Genomic DNA, 17740 nt, shown 5'->3' on the forward strand with positions numbered 1-17740 from the left:
GGTCAGCACCTTCCCTGAGGCCCAGCACAGGGTCAGCACCTTCCCTGAGACCCGGCACAGGGTCAGCACCTTCCCTGAGGCCCAGCACAGGGTCAGCACCTTCCCTGAGGCCCGGCACAGGGTCAGCACCTTCCCTGAGGCCCAGCACAGGGTCAGCACCTTCCCTGAGACCCGGCACAGGGTCAGCACCTTCCCTGAGGCCCAGCACAGGGTCAGCACCTTCCCTGAGACCCGGCACAGGGTCAGCACCTTCCCTGAGACCCGGCACAGGGTCAGCACCTTCCCTGAGGCCCAGCACAGGGTCAGCACCTTCCCTGAGGCCCAGCACAGGGTCAGCTCCTTCCCTGAAGCCCAGCACTCACGTCCTCTCAGAAAGACAGATACTCACTTGTAGCCCCAGGCAGTTAAGGCCAGCACCACAGCCAGGAAGATGATGGAACCAACGATGGCCCCGATGATGATGTTGGTGCTGGTGATACCTGAGAGAGAGAGGTAGATGGAAAGAGAGGTAGAGAGAGGTAGAGGGAGAGAGGAAAGGAGGAAAAGAGAGGGCGCAAGCAAGAAAGTGGTGGAGAAGGGATTGGCGAGGTATATGTTTGTGTAACATTTATGTAAGATAACAGTAGTTGGGAGGCAATCCATACTCTGGAGGGGTGCAGTTAGAAGACATCCCACACTGAGCACATAACACTGAGATACAGGTCTGACAGGAGGAAAGGACCACACAGTTACAGGGATATGCTGGATTTAGGTCACACTACAAAACTACATTGCCGGGGACAATGGCAGTCAAAAGATCTTGCAGTCAATCTTTATGGAATACTCAACTCTAACTCAACAAGGTTCAAAACAAGGACAGTTCTGAAGTGTGTTGAGTAACACAGGGTGTGCGAAAAGGAGGAGGAAATTACATCACAGACAGGACAAAACACAACGAGGAGGAACTCAAATCTGACCTCAGCGTCCATCATGACATGAGCCTGTCGACAAAGAATGAGTGAAAAGAATGACAAACAAAAAAATGACTTCCGCAACTTTCTAAAAAACCCAGGTGACCGAAAGCATAAAGAGACCAGGAACGGTTTGTGAAATAAATAAAAATCTTGACGTGTCTAAGTAACAGAAACAATGGATCTGACCAGGTAGAGGAGGGGGAGGAGGAGGGATGGATAGAGATGGATAGAAGGATGGACAGACATGGAGAGAGAGAGAAGGAGAAGGAGGTGAGGAGAGAGCCCTACCTGTAGCAGAGGGGGTGGGACCCACCACCAGGTAGCTGAGGGGAGAGGTGGAGTTACAGTCCTCCCCAGCCCAGCCCAGGTGACACACACACTTCAGCTCATTACTGCAGATCTGAAACACACACACACACACACAGAGAGTGGGTAGGGTGACCATGTAGGTGAGGTGATTGTGCACTAAGTGCATACTTGTGCATGTGCACGTGCACGTGAACAAGTGTGTCTTTATGCATGCATGCATGATTGTGTGTGTGTGAATGGGAGTCAGGTGGCTGAGCGGTTAGGGAATCGTGCTAGTAATCTGAAGGTCGCCAGTTCGATTCCCGGCCACAGAAAACATTGTGTCCTTGGGCAAGGCACTTCACCCTACTTGCCTCAGGGAATGTCCCTGTACTTAGTGTAAGTCGCTCTTAGTCTGCTAAATGACTAAATGTGAATGGAAGTCTGCTGTGTGAATGTGTGCTTCCGTACCCCATGTCCAGAACAGATGCTCTTGTCGCTGGTCCCAGGGCAGGTGCTGAAGTTGAACTGCTGCACAGGGAGACACCTGTGGCTAAAGCACATCCTGTCGGTCCCACAGGCCGTGCCATCCTCCACGTAGCCCAGGTCACTGTCCCCGTCGATCATCACATGTCCCCCGCTGCCCGGGCAGGGAGAGAACAGGGGGACATTACGGATGGGGCTCTCAGATCTAGGTCACACTTACAGACCAACACTGTAGTCTGCAAGAACCCTCTCATCCTCCATCAGCTTCCCCTGAGGACTACGTTCAGTTTGGGTCTGTGTCTTGGTTGTCGTGTGGCAAATGTACGTTTAGATTTCTCCATTTTCGGAATGTCTTACTGGCAATAACACACCAACCAAAGGAGCAGAGTTGAGCAGGATGTAGAGAGATAGAGAGAAATACTAAAAGTAATGAGACGAAGAAAGGTTTTGATGGAGGGAAACATGGAGCTTCAGACCAGAGGCTGTCTCTGTGCATCAATGATTGTTTTGACAAACAAACCTTCCACACAATTTGTTTGATTCCCAGATTTGATATGTGAGTTGAAGTGGGTGAAAAACTGATTTACAATAGAAACATAAGAGCCTCTCCTGGTATATGTAAATGGAGGTGTGTGTGTGTGTGCGCGCGTGTGTGGGTGTGTGTGTGTGTGTGTGTGAGAGCGCTGGTGAGTACCTGCAGTCGAGGGAAGCACTGTGCTGGGCCACAGAAAACGACGTCAGCCCCCCCTGCAGCTCCCCCAGCCGGGGCGCCGGAGAGATGTTGGAGCACAGCAGGTACCCACAATGCACGTCTCTGAAACACGGGGGGGGGGCGAAGGTGTGGAGAGGGAAGTCATGTGAGGTCGTGTGTCCAATCAGGGACCGTTAGCACTGCCCCTCTGTATCTTCTTATGTCGTCTGATATGCAGTACTCCAGTAGCCACAACAAACATTATTATCTTATCAAAGTAACAATATACTTAGAATATCATCTTAAAATCTCATCTCTGATCAGATGATGGTGGGCTCTGGAGGTACTCGTGAGGACATCCTCCTGGGTCAGAGAGGGTCTGGGGGTCCTGTCTAACGAGAGCTCTTACTGCTTATTACACTGGATCCAGGTGTCCTTGTCCTTCCCACAGTTGCCCTTCTCCGTGCCCTCAATGTTCAGCTTCTCGTAACAGAACTTGTCTGCTGCCGTCGCCTCTGAGGGAGTCACAACACCAAGGTCAGTCACCACAGTGATCAGAACGGTTAGTCACCACGGTGATCAGAACGGTCAGTCACCACGGTGATCAGAACACAGCAGAACGGTTAGTCACCACGGTGATCAGAACACAGCAGAACGGTTAGTCACCACAGTGATCAGAACACAGCAGAAGTGAACGTACTATGGTCTTACGTCTACAGAGAACTTTTAGGGTTTCACTTACTCTCGCCCCAAATGTATTTGCACTGTCTATCTTTGGTCTTGCACCTCCCGTTGAAGCAACGGCCCTGGAGAGAGACAGAGAGAGACAGAGAGAAGGTTAGAGAGAGAGACAGAGATAGAAAGAGAGAAACAGAGAGAGACAGAGAGAGAGAGAGGAAAAAGAGTGCAATTTATATATATATAGAGAGAGAGATAGAGAATGAGAGAAAGAGAGAGGGAAGGAAGGAAGGAGAGAGAGAGGAGATCTTACCTGGTCCTTTTCACAGCTGTAGCCGTCCATCTTGTGCACATTCGGGGGGCACTGCCAACAAAACACAGTATTAGGAACATGGTGACAGGATTCCTCAGGTTGTCATGGGGATCCTGTGGCTTTGAGAAGGCGGGTGTAAGAGAGAGCGCCCTCACCTGGCTGGAGTTCCCGGTGCAGTTCTCTGGGATGTCACAATCATTCACCGCCTCCCGGCACACCACTCCCATGTACTCCATCTGCTCACACAGACCATGCCAAACAGTTCAAACACGGTGAGTGTGTGTGTGTGTGTGTGTGTGTGTGTGTGTGTGCGGGCTCAGCTGTACCTGACAGTTGTTGCAGCAGAGTCCGTTACTACACTTGGAGCCGTGAGTGAGGGTGCACTGTTTACAGCAGCTGTCTCCCTCCCTGAGACACTCCTATCAGACAGAGAGAGGATGCTCAGGTTTCACACACGCTCACCGTGACTGTGGATCAACAGAAGCACCGTGAGGCCGTGTGCGGCCAGCTCACCGCAGGGCTCCCACAGTCACACTCCTCCCCCGGCTCCACAAAGCCGTTCCCACACTCTGGAGGATCCAATAGCTGGAGACAGGAAACAGGAAGTAGGAGGACCCTTATTAGGGTTTGGTGAAAGACAGAGTTTTGGTTGAGTGTGTGTGAGTTTGTGTGTGAGCGTGTGTGAGTGTGTCTATGTGTGAGTGTGTGTGAGTGTGTGTGTGTGAGTGTGTGTGTGTGTGTGTGTGTGGAGCACCAACCTTCAGAGGCTTGTTGAACAGACAGGCTCCACCTCCACTGTTGAGGAAGTTGTGATATTCCTCCACGTTGCAGTCAGAGAACCTCTTCGGCAGGTAGAAGCTGTTCAACACAAGCACAGCATTACACTGGTACACTGGACACAGCCCTGCCGGACACAGCCCTGCTGTCAGGCTCAGACAGCCCTGCTGTCAGGCTCAGACAGGACTGCTGTCAGGCTCAGACAGGTCTGCTATCAGGCTCAGACAGGACTGCTGTCAGGCTCAGACAGCCCTGCTGTCAGGCTCAGATAGGACTGCTGTCAGGCTCAGATAGGACTGCTGTCAGGCTCAGACAGGACTGCTGTCAGGCTCAGACAGGACAACCTGCTCAGCTGCAGGAAGGTTGCTGCTGCATAACAGCAGCTTCATATGTGCCCATGAACACACACACACAGAGATACAGAGCATGAACACACACACACTTTTTAGCTTGTTTATAACTAGTCAGAAATTGTGACAATCCAATGACTATAGGACTTTCCATGACGATACGCACTTAGTACTATGTAAATGTGACGGGTATGTAACAGACATGGTCTTGCAAGTTCTGTCAGAGTTTTCCAGACGGTGTTCACCCTTCACCGAGGATCCAACACGCCATCTCTGACTTCCCAAGCGCCACCACTACCAGCTACGCCAAAGAAAAGCTAGCTATTCAATGACACGGGTGGCCTGTTACATACTTCAGAAGTGAGTTTCACCGATTCACACCGGCTACATAAACCAATCCAAAGGGAAATACCCACTAGGTATATACATGTACACAACATATCAAAACACAATACAATCAATTGCTTTTAAGGTATGTATGTCTGCATCACTAGGTCAGGTCTGTTGAGGCGGTAGCTGACATTGATGCAAGTCGGTCTGCATTGAGGCAGGTCTGTCTGCAGTGAGTCAGGTCGGTCTGCAGTGAGGCAGGTCGGTCTGCAGTGAGGCAGGTCGTCTGCAGTGAGGCAGGTCGGTCTGCAGTGAGGCAGGTCGTCTGCAGTGAGGCAGGTCGTCTGCAGTGAGGCAGGTCGTCTGCAGTGAGGCAGGTCGTCTGCAGTGAGGCAGGTTGTCTGCTTCCTGACCTGCTGATTCAACAGTGAAACTCTTTCTATTCTGTTGCTGAAGTTGAGTCATTTAAAATAATGGAGCACTTGGAACACTTAAGCTTAAAGGTCAATTTCTGGAGGGGCAGCCGGCTGTAGACTGTACACTCTCAATCAGAGGGCTTGTGTTTCCAGTATGGAATGTATTTCCCGTGCAACTCATTGTCCCCATAAAAGCTGTTTCTGCAATCAGGACTGAACTCTGAATGGTCCTCTACGGTGTTGTTACCACTAATGCTAATAACGCATCCAAACATCCACATTTAAGTGTCTCTGTTGGCGCATTGTCAATCAGCACTAGAAACACAATAGAGAATTACACTGCAGCTCCAGATGGCAGCGGGGGGGGGGGGGGGGGCAGACCAGAGGTCTACTTATCCCTACAACGTTGATGACAAATAATCAATGGATACAACACAACAGGGTTTCCATTGTGATGGACAAGGGTTCTATAACAAAAACGCAAGAAATCAAAACATCTTGATTCAGTGATTCACTATTGACCCTATAGTACAGCAGGGTATGACCATACTCTGTCAAAGAGACAATATTATGAAACCTTAGTTTCATAAGGTTTAGAACCCTAGTAGAATCCTAGCAGAACCCATCACATCAAACTTGGTGACCTGGAACCCCCCCAAGCCCCTGCCACACACACACACATTTACACACAAACATAGACGCAGGTACATACAGAACACACACACACACAGCCCTGTAGAAAGAAACAGGTCCCAGTAGTTTCAGAGTGTTTGTTCAGACATGCATGCGCTGAGATCGGCTCATTGAATACGAGTGTCTGAAATACCATTGACTTCTGGTTAGAGAAAGGGATTCTGGGTAACGGCTGTGGTCGAGCTCACTGCCCAATCACACCTCATACTGACAGGTGTGTCAGCTGAGGAGGTCTGGTAACTATGGTAACCCCAATCCCAGGACCTGGAGGTAGACTGTCTGGGTCTTTAGGTGTTGTGGTGCTAGAGGCCCTCTGAGGCTGAGGCATGGGAAGTACAGGACTATTAGGGATGAGAATGACATTGCAGACTGTATCAATCGGTTCAGGATGGAAGAGGTCATGATGTGCAGGGCTTGCGTTTAAGCACACAGAGAAGGATGATCCCCTTTGTCAGAATAATAACAGAGCAATCTGCTGGTGTAAAAGTGTTCAGCAATTGACATCAGCCCAAAACTTGAACATATATAAAATACATATGAAAGTTTACAGAAAATCTGTACCAAAAAATACAGCCAACCCTTCTGAATGCATCGGGCTGTATTTTTCCTTATTGTTTGAATAAGTCGAATCTGAGGCGGGATACCGCCTCAGAGGCAGCGATGCTATTGGATGATATGGTTGAAAGGTTGTGATGACTGACAACCCTTCCAGGCAGCTGATTGGTTCAAACCGCACAAGCACAGTTCCAGCCAAGATTGTGCTCACCTGCTGTCCCGTTAGGGATGAGGGGAGATGCAAGAAGAGGGTAAACACACACGTACAGGAAGAGAACACACTCACACACACACACACACCAAACACACACACACACACACCAAAACACACAAAGTCTAAACCATATGCAGACACACACAGGCACACAGCAAAGCAAGGCTGCACATAGATTTGCACACACAAACACACACTCGCACATATTACATGTAAAGACAAATATCACAGAATAGTACCGAACAACAAATGCGAAGGCAGAACGAGACATAACACTGGACCTTTTCCTCCAGGTAACGGAACAGGAACATACACACCTCCACAGGGGTGCAGGTCATCAAGACTCCTGCTCCAAACTGATAGGGAGGCCCCCCCTCTCTGAGATAGTAATGCAGTCCATAATGGATGCTGCCAGAGTGCTTAATCTGAATCACTGAGCTGGAACGACTCATGCTGTAATAGACAACAGTCTGTACTGCCATCTAGTGGTGATATCACTGACATACACTTAAGATGACATTTAGACTTTGTTCATGAGGGCTAAAACCTGGTTTGTTTCTCAAAGAAAGACTCTTTAAGAAGACTCTCTTTTGGGTCTGTGTGGTAATTCAATAGTCATACTGGAGAGGACAAAAGTACACAATGTGTTTGTTTTGGAAGATATGGGGAGTAAGTTTGTGGTGCAAGGGTTCGAGGTTACAGGCTGTACCTGCGTACATTGGAGCAGGACCAGACTAACATTTTCTGAGATAGTCACTGAGCTTGGAGGTGCTTTTATGCTCCATCATGTTCCTGTCGTCCCGAGAACAGCCAGAGACAACACACACTAAGATGCTGCTTGGTCCCAGATCAGGAGAAGAAGAGAGACACATGGGAGGCTGCAGGAGAGGGTGTGGCTATAGAGGACAGGGGGGAACATGTGCTTCAGTAGAGACTTACCCAACATCATCCATGATACAGCCAGACCAACGGTCATCACACTTGCACTCGCCTGTGGAAAATCACACAAAATCACACATGGCAAAAGTGTGTGTGTGTGTGTGTGTGTGTGTGAGAGAGAGAGGAGTAGGTACTGTACCATTAAGGATCCTTTTCTTGTCTGAAAAGATGCCAACATTCTGCCCAAGCGACTGGGCTAGGGTTATGGCCATCTCATCTGTCTTGCCGTACTGAGAGAGGCAGGGGAGGAAGTTAGAGAGGCAGGGGAGGAGGTTAGAGAGGCAGAGGGGTTAGAGAGGCAGGGGAGGAGGTTAGAGAGGCAGGGCGGTTATAGAGGCAGGGGAGGAGGTTAGAGAGGCAGGGGAGGAGGTTAGAGAGGCAGGGGGGTTAGAGAGGCAGGGGGTTAGAGAGGCAGGGGAGGAGGTTAGAGAGGCAGGGGAGGAGGTTAGAGAGGCAGGGGGGTTAGAGAGGCAGGGGGTTAGAGAGGCAGGGGAGGGGGTTAGAGAGGCAGGGGAGGAAGTTAGAGAGGCAGGGGAGGGGGTTAGAGAGGCAGGGGAGGGGGTTAGAGAGGCAGGCCCCGTGTGAAGGCTAGTGGTTCACTAATAAGATGTTTGGATGGAGTGAGATTTGGGGGCCTACCTCGTTGACTCCTCCCCCTTTGGTCAGGGAGCAGACTCCGCCCATATAGGAAGCCCCACCCCAGCTGCTATGGAAACGATTCCCACTGAAGAAAAGAGAAAAACAGATTAAAACCGAACAAACGTGAGTTCCTGAGACATGCTGACACATGTCCACAGACGTGAGGAAGGGCACACTCACGAGAACAGGTGCACAGAGTCACACTTCTCCTTGATGAAATCTCGCCGGTACTTCATGAACTCCCTCAGCGTCACCATGGGGTCGTCATCGATGTTGAACCTGTTGTCGGCCGCCCACGTTTCCATGGCGACGAGCACGATGCGAGTGTTCAGCTGCTCCTTGAAGATCTGGTGGGAGGGAGGGAAGGAGTCAGCACACGAGGTGACCGTCCAGTAGAGGCCGTCCAGAAGTGGACTAACATCCCAGACATCAGTGACTCGTGACTATGAGCTCAGACAGGTTCAGATGAGAAGGACAGTACAGTACAGTATCTTTTTTAATTTGTATTTTATTAAGATTTAGTCATTAAGCAGTCATTAGTCATTAAGCTAAGTGCCTTGCCCAAGGACACAACGTCAATTTGCAAAGCCGGGAATCGAACCGGCAACCTTCTTATTAATATGACCCGATTCCCTGACCGCTCAGCCATGTGACTCCATAGAACTGCACTGTACAGTTGTACAGTATAGCACAGTATATAGTTACTGAGGTGAGGGGAGATTCTGATTTGTCGGCTGCTTCTGAGTTGTGGGGAGCTCCAAACCCCACTGAGCAGAGACTCTTTACAACTTCCAGCCATGGAGACTGGACTCCCTAGACACAGACTGCCTGGACACCAAGCAGCATGGAGCCCTGGAGGGAGACAGACTGCCTGGACACCAAGCAGCATGGAGCCCTGGAGGGAGGCAGACTAGTGTGTGTGAAGATCGATGTGTCCTCGTAAATAGCATCAGCTTCATATGATCACTAATTCTCAAGGGCACAAAAATAGATACAGCCCTTTTCCTGTTTCACCAGCCTATCAGCTTACAGCAGTGACCCTACTGCTCTCTAACAAGCCTATCAGCTTACAGCAGTGACCCTACTGCTCTCTAACAAGCCTATCATATTTCAGCTGCAAAGCAGACAGTTGGCGGGCAACATCGCTGGACTGCTTTCTGCCCCCGCTCTGAGCACCCCCCCTCTGAGCAGCGCCCCCCATCTGATGAGCACCCCCCCTCTGATGAGCGCCCCCCCTCTGAGGAGCACCCCCCCTCTGATGAGCACCCCCCCTCTGAGGAATGCCCCCCCTCTGAGGAGCACCCCCCCTCAGAGCGCACCCCCTCTGAGCGCCCCCCCTCTGAGGAGCACCCCCCCTCTGAGGAGCACCCCCCCTCCTCTGAGCGCCCCCCTCTGAGCAGCGCCCCCCCTCTGAGCCCCCGCTCTGAGGTGATACCATCTCCCTGCTCCAGGAGCACACTGTCACGGGCCAGAGGCTGCTCACATTAACTTCAGGAGAACGGTTTGATTTGGAGCAGTGACAGTGAGAAAGGTCAAACAAGAAATCAAGGGAGTAGCTGTCAATGTCAGTCCCTGGAAGTGGTCACAGCATCATAGCATGCTTTCCCAGAAGAGGATCAATACATGACTTACCATGTCAGCCATATTGACCACGGACTTAGCGTAGTTATTCGTCTGGCCAACTGAGAGCCGGTGCTTCTTATACTGAGGAGGGAAACACAACACTTCTTATACTGAGGAGGAGGAGGAAAACAACACTAACTGGATCGAATTTGTCAATGTGTAAAATGATTTGCTGAAATGGCGTGTGGCCAGATGCATGTCCAGGGTTGAGCCTCTCAGCCGATGGGCCTGCCCAGCCTCTACTCACCATCAGGTGGTCGTTGATCACCATCAGCTCGATGTATTTAGCCTCCTCCTCCTCACTGTGGGACACGTGAGGAGCCTGGAACACACACAACAGCCTGTCAGCCTCAGGGGCGCACACGCACGTGAACACTCACACGCACGTGAACACTCACACGCACGTGAACAAGCATACACAAGCTAAGAAGACATGCTCAAGAACACACAGGTAACAACATCTACAGTACTGTACATCCACAGACCCTTATTCAGACTGTATATATGGCTTTATGGATCAATCCATGGATGCTCTAGCTACATGGGGTCTCTCTGGGAACTCGACAAAACGTTAGTGTGGCTCTCAGGGGCAGGAGCTTGTAAGCTGAAGACAAGCACCTGAAGCTGTCCGTCTGCAGGCTGAGAGGAGGGGACAGCCTCTACTCTCCTGGTGAATATTTGATGAGGGGGAGGAAAGAAGCAAGGGGAGAGGAAGAAACAGTGTGTGAGAGGAGAGAGGGAGCACATCTCTTTCTACTCTGGTGAAGAAACCTACAGGGCAAACCACCAAGCCAAGTTTGAGATAACAAACAGACAACAGTTATTTGCTCTTGTCTTCTTTCTTCACAGCATGGTATTACATTTACATTTATTCATTTAGCAGACGCTCTTATCCAGAGCGACTTACAGTAAGTACAGGGACATTCCCCCCGAGGCAAGTAGGGTGAAGTGCCTTGCCCAAGAACACAACATCATGTGGCACGGCGGGGAATCGATCCGGCAACCTTCTGATTACTAGCCCGACTCCCTCACCACTCAGCCATCTGACTCCCGGTGCATATGCACACACACACACACACACACACACACACACACACACACACAACACCTGAACTCCACATGACTCATATTTCTGCATCTTTCCTCCGGCAGCATTTCCCATATGATGCCTCACGTACTAGTTGATGATGAGGATAACGTACTAGTTGATGATGAGGATAACGTATTAGTTCATGATGAGGATAACGTACTAGTTCATGATGAGGATAACGTACCTGTCTTTTCTTCCTCCTGTGGATGACCCTTGACCCAGGAAATGGGGGGCTGGGGAAGGGGGGTTCTGGGTGCTCTCCTGTGAACAGAGGGGACATTATCACACTCAGCACTCTCTATGAAGATGAAGTGGATTTGATTCAGAATGACCAGAAATTCCATTAAGTTAGATACCATCAATTTTATTTTTATTGTTTAATTATTATATTCTTTAACTTACTTTTCACTCAATAACTTTTTTATTTTCCCATCTACCATATTAGAGGACCAGAGCTGTGGGTAACATCTTACCATTAGGGAGGAAGTCAGCAAAACCATCCTGGCCAGCCGATTTATAAATCATGTGGATTTGGACGTCTTCCTACAATACACACAAAGGAAGGAGAAGATCCGTTAGGACTATGTAGTACAATGAGAATGGAGGGCCAAAGTACTCAAAATTAAAAGTATAATCAAACAATAAAATACGTAAATGAGCAATCTGAATGGCAGAGGGCATCATGTTAGGTAGGGAGGTTATTGTGTATCGTGAACGCGCTGATGGGGGTGTCCGTCCGCCCTTTCCCATGCCACGGGAACGCGCCTGAAACAACAGACCATCATCTTTCCCAGCGCTGAGCTAATCAACCGCAACAGGCAGGAGATGGCACCAATTTCGCTATTCTGAACACAATAGAATCGCTTTAACCAAAGGTAGGTGGTTCGATATGTATATAGAAAAAAGAGGGCGATTTCGTTTATATACAGTTAAGAAGCGTTTCTAAGGTAGGCTATACATTTCGAATAAAAATCGAGCAGCAACAGGTTGTACTGTAAGTTAGTTCCAGACGTGTTTTGCTAGCAAGCTGCTTACGTTAGCTTGTTAGCAACGAAGTTCTAACTGGAAAACTTTGTAAGACGAACAAAAATGCCTAACTATCGAACCAGTTGGCTAGATTAGTTACTAGCTATGTTTTATTGGTTTCATGGATTGTCTCTGAGAGACGTAACGTAAAATAATGCTAGCCAGCCAACAATTTTTGCTTGTACTAGTAACTAGTAGACTGTACAGTACTGTCTCCGGTAGCTTTAGCTAACTACATAACTGCTGGGAGTTGTTACGAATCTATGGTTAGCTACTTTTATTCTGTCAGTACTAGATACACCGTAAATGTCAATTTAGCTAAAAACTTAGTTTAGAATATGAACCCATGTTCCCTCTTGCTTAAAGGGCAGCAACATAATATTATGTACATCGTTAATTGTCATTTTGGGAAGATCACACAAACTCTTCGGAAAAAGAAAAAAAATTGTGTGTGAGAACAAAGTAACTGCTAGCTACCAGAAGTTGTTGACCCGGTTTATGCAAAATGCGGAAGGCGTGCATAGTGTATACATCATTACACTGTTGTTAATTTTCTGATTATATTTTCTACATCTTATATTTAAAACTATATGTTTACCGTGTGCACCATCCTGCCATAGTAGGTTCCTTGTTTGTGCAAACTTACTTGGTGAATAAAGCTGATGACATTGGAACAGTGCCAGTATAAAGCATAAACAGGCTAGACCATTGCCTATTGTCTATTGTTTTGTGCACTGTAGCTTCTATAGTACTTGCTTAATGTACTCTTCCATCCATACAAAGCTGTGTATGAAATGAGGACATGCAGATACGTGGACAGCCTTACTGCTGTGGTGAATAGGAGGGAGAGAGAAGAGGGCTTTTGGGGGTGGTTAGGGTTTAAACATGCTATGCAGGTTAACAGTGATGACTCTTGGTTCAACTGGGTTTTTAAGTACACTTGCTAGTTCTCCACTTGTCTGCCAGTAAAGAATGAAATCTATATGGACCCTGTTTCAAACACCTTGATGCTAGTTGTAAAGTTGTTATCCAACATCCTGTCTCTTTGCTCCGATACAGGAAGACCTGGGTTGACCACGTGACATAACTTCCTGTCCCGACAGTCATGACCTGCAGGGACATCCATGCCACCAATGCCTTCTCCTTCATTGTTGCCATTGTTTCGGTGGGAGGCATTGCCGTGGCAACCGTGATACCGCAGTGGCGTGTAACGAGACTGGTCACGTTTAACAAAAACGCCAAGAACATCAGTGTGTACGACGGCCTGTGGGCCAAGTGTGTCAAACAAGACGGCTACTCCGGATGTTACTTCTATGATTCAGAGGTATAAAGAAATATTCTATCATCAATTTAGCACTGTCCGAAAATAATAAATAAATGGAATGACTCTGTCATTTGAGATAAGTTAAGAAGTCATGAAGTTGTGTTCTTTGTGTCTGTCAGTGGTATTCCAAAGTGGACCAGCTGGACCTGAGGCTGCTGCAGTTCTGCCTGCCTGCAGGGCTGCTGTTGGGCTCGGTGGCCCTGCTGCTGTGCCTGGGTGGGATGTGTAAGACCTGCTGCTGCTCAGACAAGCCTGAGGCAGACATCAAGACCAGCCGCTGCCTGGTGAACAGCGCCGGCTGCCACCTGGTGGCTGGAATGTTCCTGTTCCTGGGCGGAGCCATCGCTCTGGCGCCCTCAGTGTGGTTCCTGTTCCGCACCAAGGAGATGAACCTAAAGTACGACACCATATTCTCAGACGGCTTTGCCGTCTACGTTTCCATCGGCTGCTCAGGCGGACTCATGCTCGCCGCCCTGCTGATGTTCATGTGGTACTGCATGTGTAAAAAGCTGCCTTCCCCCTTCTGGCTGCCTTTACCCACCATGCCCACCTCTCTGTCTGCCCAGCCCCTCACTGCCAACGGGTACCCCCCCTCCCCGGTCTACGGCCCCCAGGCGCCCTTCCCTCCCCAGGGCTATGCCCCCACCGTCATCGACGCCCAGCCCTACGGCCCCTTGCAGGCCTACCCCCAGAGCATGGCCCCCCCCGCCCAGCCCCAGGTCTACCTGTCTCAGATCTCTGCCCCTGATGGCTATGGGTCTGAGGTGGGGGGGAACCAGGCCTACAGCTATGCTCCGTCCCAGACGTACGCCCCCTCACAGGGCTACGCCCCCTCACAGGGCTACGCCTCCAGCTACGCAGGTCACCGCTTCTCCACCCGCTCACGCATGTCCGGCATCGAGATAGACATCCCCCTGCTCACTCAGTGAGAAGTTTCTAGACATATATATATATATAGATATTATATACAGTCCCTGTCCTTATCCTCTGTCTCTCTCAGTGTTAATGCAGCTGCTAGGAGCTGATGGGAATACTAAGATCACCCTGCAGGTGTTCAGCTTCAGAGCTGTATTTCAGCCGCCCCAGTCCGGTCAGCTCTGCAGACTCTGCTGGAGCTTTCTATCTGGTCACTTCCGCAGTCTGGAAGTGAAGTGCCAAATGTTTGAAGCACTACTGTAGAAGTGTCAACACTAGACAGGCTTTTGTGTGAGTGATGTCAAAAGCCTTCACAACACTAAAATGGTGTAAAAATGCCACTGTAACAGTTTTATTTTCCTTTGTTTCTGTTTAGACAAATCACACTTATAACACTAGAACATATAAAGCCTTCATCCTGCTGGATGACACTAGATCACCCTTTAACCTCAACTCACATTTACTGATTAGTACTCATTGAATGTACTTGATTGGTGACCCAGAAGGGACACTGTCTAACTGCCTAACCTGTGCTTGTGTTCCATGCCTTTGTGTTCTATGAAGTTTTGTTAATTGTACTTTTTTAAATTCCAAACAGCCATTGAACATATTGTAATTGATCCTTTGTTTACTGCACTCAATTATTTAATGAGAATGAAAACTACAAACTGTTTACATTTAGAGAGATGTAGTCTAGTCCGTCTGGCTCTGTTTAGTGTTTTTGAACATTCAGACCCTGAACAGCTCTGGATCACTCATCACGTCTGGGTGTCTCCTGTTTCTTTTTTTTTACAAAATAATAAAACTTGGATTAAAACTCTTCCTCCATGTCTCTGTTTCTGCAGTTGGCCACAGATGACTAATGATAATCCCAGATTTATCGACTGCTGCTAATTTACAGAGCCAGAGATGTGCCACCATTAATCAGCTGTTTCGCTCTGTGTTGAGAGATTGAAGGTATTAATTTGAGCCATCTGGCTGGCTAGCATCTCAGTCAAAATACTAAAATCTTCTTTAGATTGAATTACAAACAGGGTTACGGGGAGGTCGTCATATGGGACTGCTGAGTCAGTTCATGTCTCCGCTGTTGCACTTAATTGATCAGTAAAATAAGTAATCGATAACCACCAGGTCCTCCAGCAGAACTGCAGTCTGAAAGCAGACCAGTATTATACTGCTGAAGGTCGAGACCTACACCATGAAGAAGTCCTCGAGAACAGGACTAGACCTACACCATGAGGAAGTCCTCTAGGACAGGACTAGACCTACACCATGAAGAAGTCCTCTAGGACAGGACTAGACCTACACCATGAAGAAGTCCTCTAGGACAGGACTAGACCTACACCATGAAGAAGTCCTCTAGGACAGGACTAGACCTACACCATGAAGAAGTCCTCTAGGACAGGACTAGACCTACACCATGAGGAAGTCCTCTAGGACAGGACTAGACCTACACCATGAGGAAGTCCTCTAGGACAGGACTAGACCTACACCATGAGGAAGTCCTCTAGGACAGGACTAGACCTACACCATGAGGAAGTCCTCTAGAGCAGGTCGGCGTTACACTACTCATGAAGATCTACCCTCCAGTAGGCTGGTCAGAAAGCTGATCTTTAGAATCAGGTGTGTAAATACTTTTTATCTTCAGGAACATTGATCAGTTTACTGTGGCAGGAGCCTAATCTCGTCTTGTCTACGACCCTCCTACTTTCTTGGAATACCTGCTGCACACTGTCAACGCGTTTTCTCATTAGACAAGCTGACAAATGTTTTCTGTTCAATGCTGTCAGGGAAATTCAACTTCTTCCACGCCGCTCGTGCCCGCAAACTGCCAAGACAGCAAAGAAAAAAGAAAACATTATAATCTTTAACAGTCCAAGAGAATCTACAGTAAAAGAAGGTTGAGACTGGGTTTAACACGAAAGAACTGCAACTCCAGGAACAAACTGGTGTTTACGCGTGCTGCTTTGGGAGGTCAGGAGTTGGACCATAGTCTATCCAGACATCTAGAGGTTAGCTGTGAACAGTTACACAGTATGTACCACACAGAGAGCAGCTCCGTCTCAGCCCACAGTCTCTCCAGGGGAAACCCAAACCATCGGGAAGGAGGAAGACCTCATGTCATATAACAAATGCTAACTGAACAAGTTGCTAACTTCTATGAGGGCCCAGTTGTATTCCCGTACCTCTGAGGTGGTGCTCCTGAACATGGGCTCTGTAGTGGGACAGCCAACAGCTCACATCATCCCACACACAATCAAGATCCACTTTGATGTGAGTCTTTGATCCAAAGTGAGAGTTAAGTGCTTCAGAGCTACATCTTGTCATTTGCTCAGAGTTGATGAAGGAATTTAGAAAACTTTTTTTATTTTCATGTTGTATCTTTCATACAAGGGTTAGGGTTTCATGAGGTGTTTGAATTCAGGAGAATCTGAGACTGTTAGATCATCCAGCCTTGGATCGTTCATGATGTAAACAACATCAGTCATGTTGAACTGTGTGCTCTCTGCTCCAGGCTTCTGTGTTTTATAATGGTTTGTTACTTTGTTACTGTTCCCCTTTCTTAGGTGGCAACACATCAAGAAATGCATGTGTGAATGTACACATGAATGTACGCACACACACACACACACACACGCACACACACACACACACACCACAGGGTGTGTAGTGAGCAGGATTAGGGGTCTCAACACAGATGGCCCCTCAGATGCTCCGGTACAAAGGAGAAGGGGAGGACCTTGTGTTGCCACGGGAGATAACATCGCAGATTCAAGCTGCTTGCTCATGAATATAAAGCAGGCAGGGGTGGTGTTCTTTCCATTCAGGGCTTCTTTCTACACCTAGCCTGCAACACCCTCTCCTGTCCCCCCATGCATGGCCTCCAGTGCTCCAAATCTCCTCCTTCTTGTTCCCAACCTGTCTGCCTCCTCCTGCTCCCACCCCTCCTCTCCTCCTCCGCCCCAGGCAGGTCTCCACCCTGCTGCCCCTGGCCCCCAGGACACAATGTCTCCTTTCTCTGAGGGCTTTGGAGACTAGGGAGGAGAGAGAGGAGGCTAGGGAGGAGGAGGAGGAGAGAGGAAGCTAGGGAGGAGGATGAGGAGGAGAGAGAGGAGGCTAGGGAGAAGGAGGAGGAGAGAGGAAGCTAGGAGGAGGAGGAGAGAGGAAGCTAGGGAGGAGGAGGAGGAGAGAGGAGGCTAGGGAGGAGGATGAGGAGGAGAGAGGAGGCTAGGGAGGAGGAGGAGGAGAGAGGAGGCTAGGGAGAAGGAGGAGGAGAGAGGAGGCTAGGGAGGAGGAGGAGGAGAGAGGAAGCTAGGGAGAAGGAGGAGGAGAGAGGAAGCTAGGGAGGAGGAGGAGGAGAGAGGAAGCTAGGGAGGAGGATGAGGAGAGAGGAGGCTAGGGAGAAGGAGGAGGAGAGAGGAGGCTAGGAAGGAGAAGGA

The 17740-nt window shown here is 49.0% G+C and overlaps 2 protein-coding genes across 2 annotated transcripts in view; one reads left to right on the top strand and one right to left on the bottom strand.

The window, feature by feature from the left end:
* The window catches only part of adam22 (ADAM metallopeptidase domain 22), a 48498-nt gene that overhangs the window by 3773 nt on the left and 26985 nt on the right, over nucleotides 1-17740 (bottom strand). The window contains exons 7-25 of the mRNA XM_047050128.1: nucleotides 11509-11578; nucleotides 11220-11296; nucleotides 10193-10267; nucleotides 9955-10026; nucleotides 8503-8669; nucleotides 8323-8407; nucleotides 7823-7913; nucleotides 7684-7735; nucleotides 4168-4267; nucleotides 3923-3994; nucleotides 3736-3828; nucleotides 3565-3645; nucleotides 3410-3460; nucleotides 3161-3224; nucleotides 2828-2933; nucleotides 2422-2541; nucleotides 1713-1881; nucleotides 1242-1353; nucleotides 389-479 (exon numbers count right to left, since the gene is read on the bottom strand). Coding sequence (XP_046906084.1) covers nucleotides 389-479; nucleotides 1242-1353; nucleotides 1713-1881; nucleotides 2422-2541; nucleotides 2828-2933; nucleotides 3161-3224; nucleotides 3410-3460; nucleotides 3565-3645; nucleotides 3736-3828; nucleotides 3923-3994; nucleotides 4168-4267; nucleotides 7684-7735; nucleotides 7823-7913; nucleotides 8323-8407; nucleotides 8503-8669; nucleotides 9955-10026; nucleotides 10193-10267; nucleotides 11220-11296; nucleotides 11509-11578 — 1748 coding nt within the window. The remainder of the gene's footprint in view (nucleotides 1-388; nucleotides 480-1241; nucleotides 1354-1712; nucleotides 1882-2421; nucleotides 2542-2827; nucleotides 2934-3160; nucleotides 3225-3409; nucleotides 3461-3564; nucleotides 3646-3735; nucleotides 3829-3922; nucleotides 3995-4167; nucleotides 4268-7683; nucleotides 7736-7822; nucleotides 7914-8322; nucleotides 8408-8502; nucleotides 8670-9954; nucleotides 10027-10192; nucleotides 10268-11219; nucleotides 11297-11508; nucleotides 11579-17740) is intronic.
* Nucleotides 11790-15122, top strand: cldn12 (claudin 12). Its single transcript, XM_047050131.1, has 3 exons — nucleotides 11790-11910; nucleotides 13121-13385; nucleotides 13505-15122. The coding sequence occupies exons 2-3, from the start codon at nucleotides 13167-13169 to the stop codon at nucleotides 14312-14314; spliced, it is 1029 nt and encodes a 342-aa protein (XP_046906087.1). The 5' UTR covers nucleotides 11790-11910; nucleotides 13121-13166; the 3' UTR covers nucleotides 14315-15122.

This window comes from Hypomesus transpacificus, unplaced genomic scaffold (genome assembly GCF_021917145.1).
Source record: "Hypomesus transpacificus isolate Combined female unplaced genomic scaffold, fHypTra1 scaffold_101, whole genome shotgun sequence".
Classification (NCBI taxonomy): Eukaryota; Metazoa; Chordata; class Actinopteri; order Osmeriformes; family Osmeridae; genus Hypomesus; species Hypomesus transpacificus.

Excerpts from the sequence above, each read along its gene's own strand:
- cldn12 (XM_047050131.1), top strand. The coding sequence starts at position 13,167 with ATGACCTGCAGGGACATCCATGCCACCAATGCCTTCTCCTTCATTGTT. Across the intron at positions 13,386-13,504 it reads GTTACTTCTATGATTCAGAG|TGGTATTCCAAAGTGGACCA; the intron begins GTATAAAGAAAT and ends TGTGTCTGTCAG.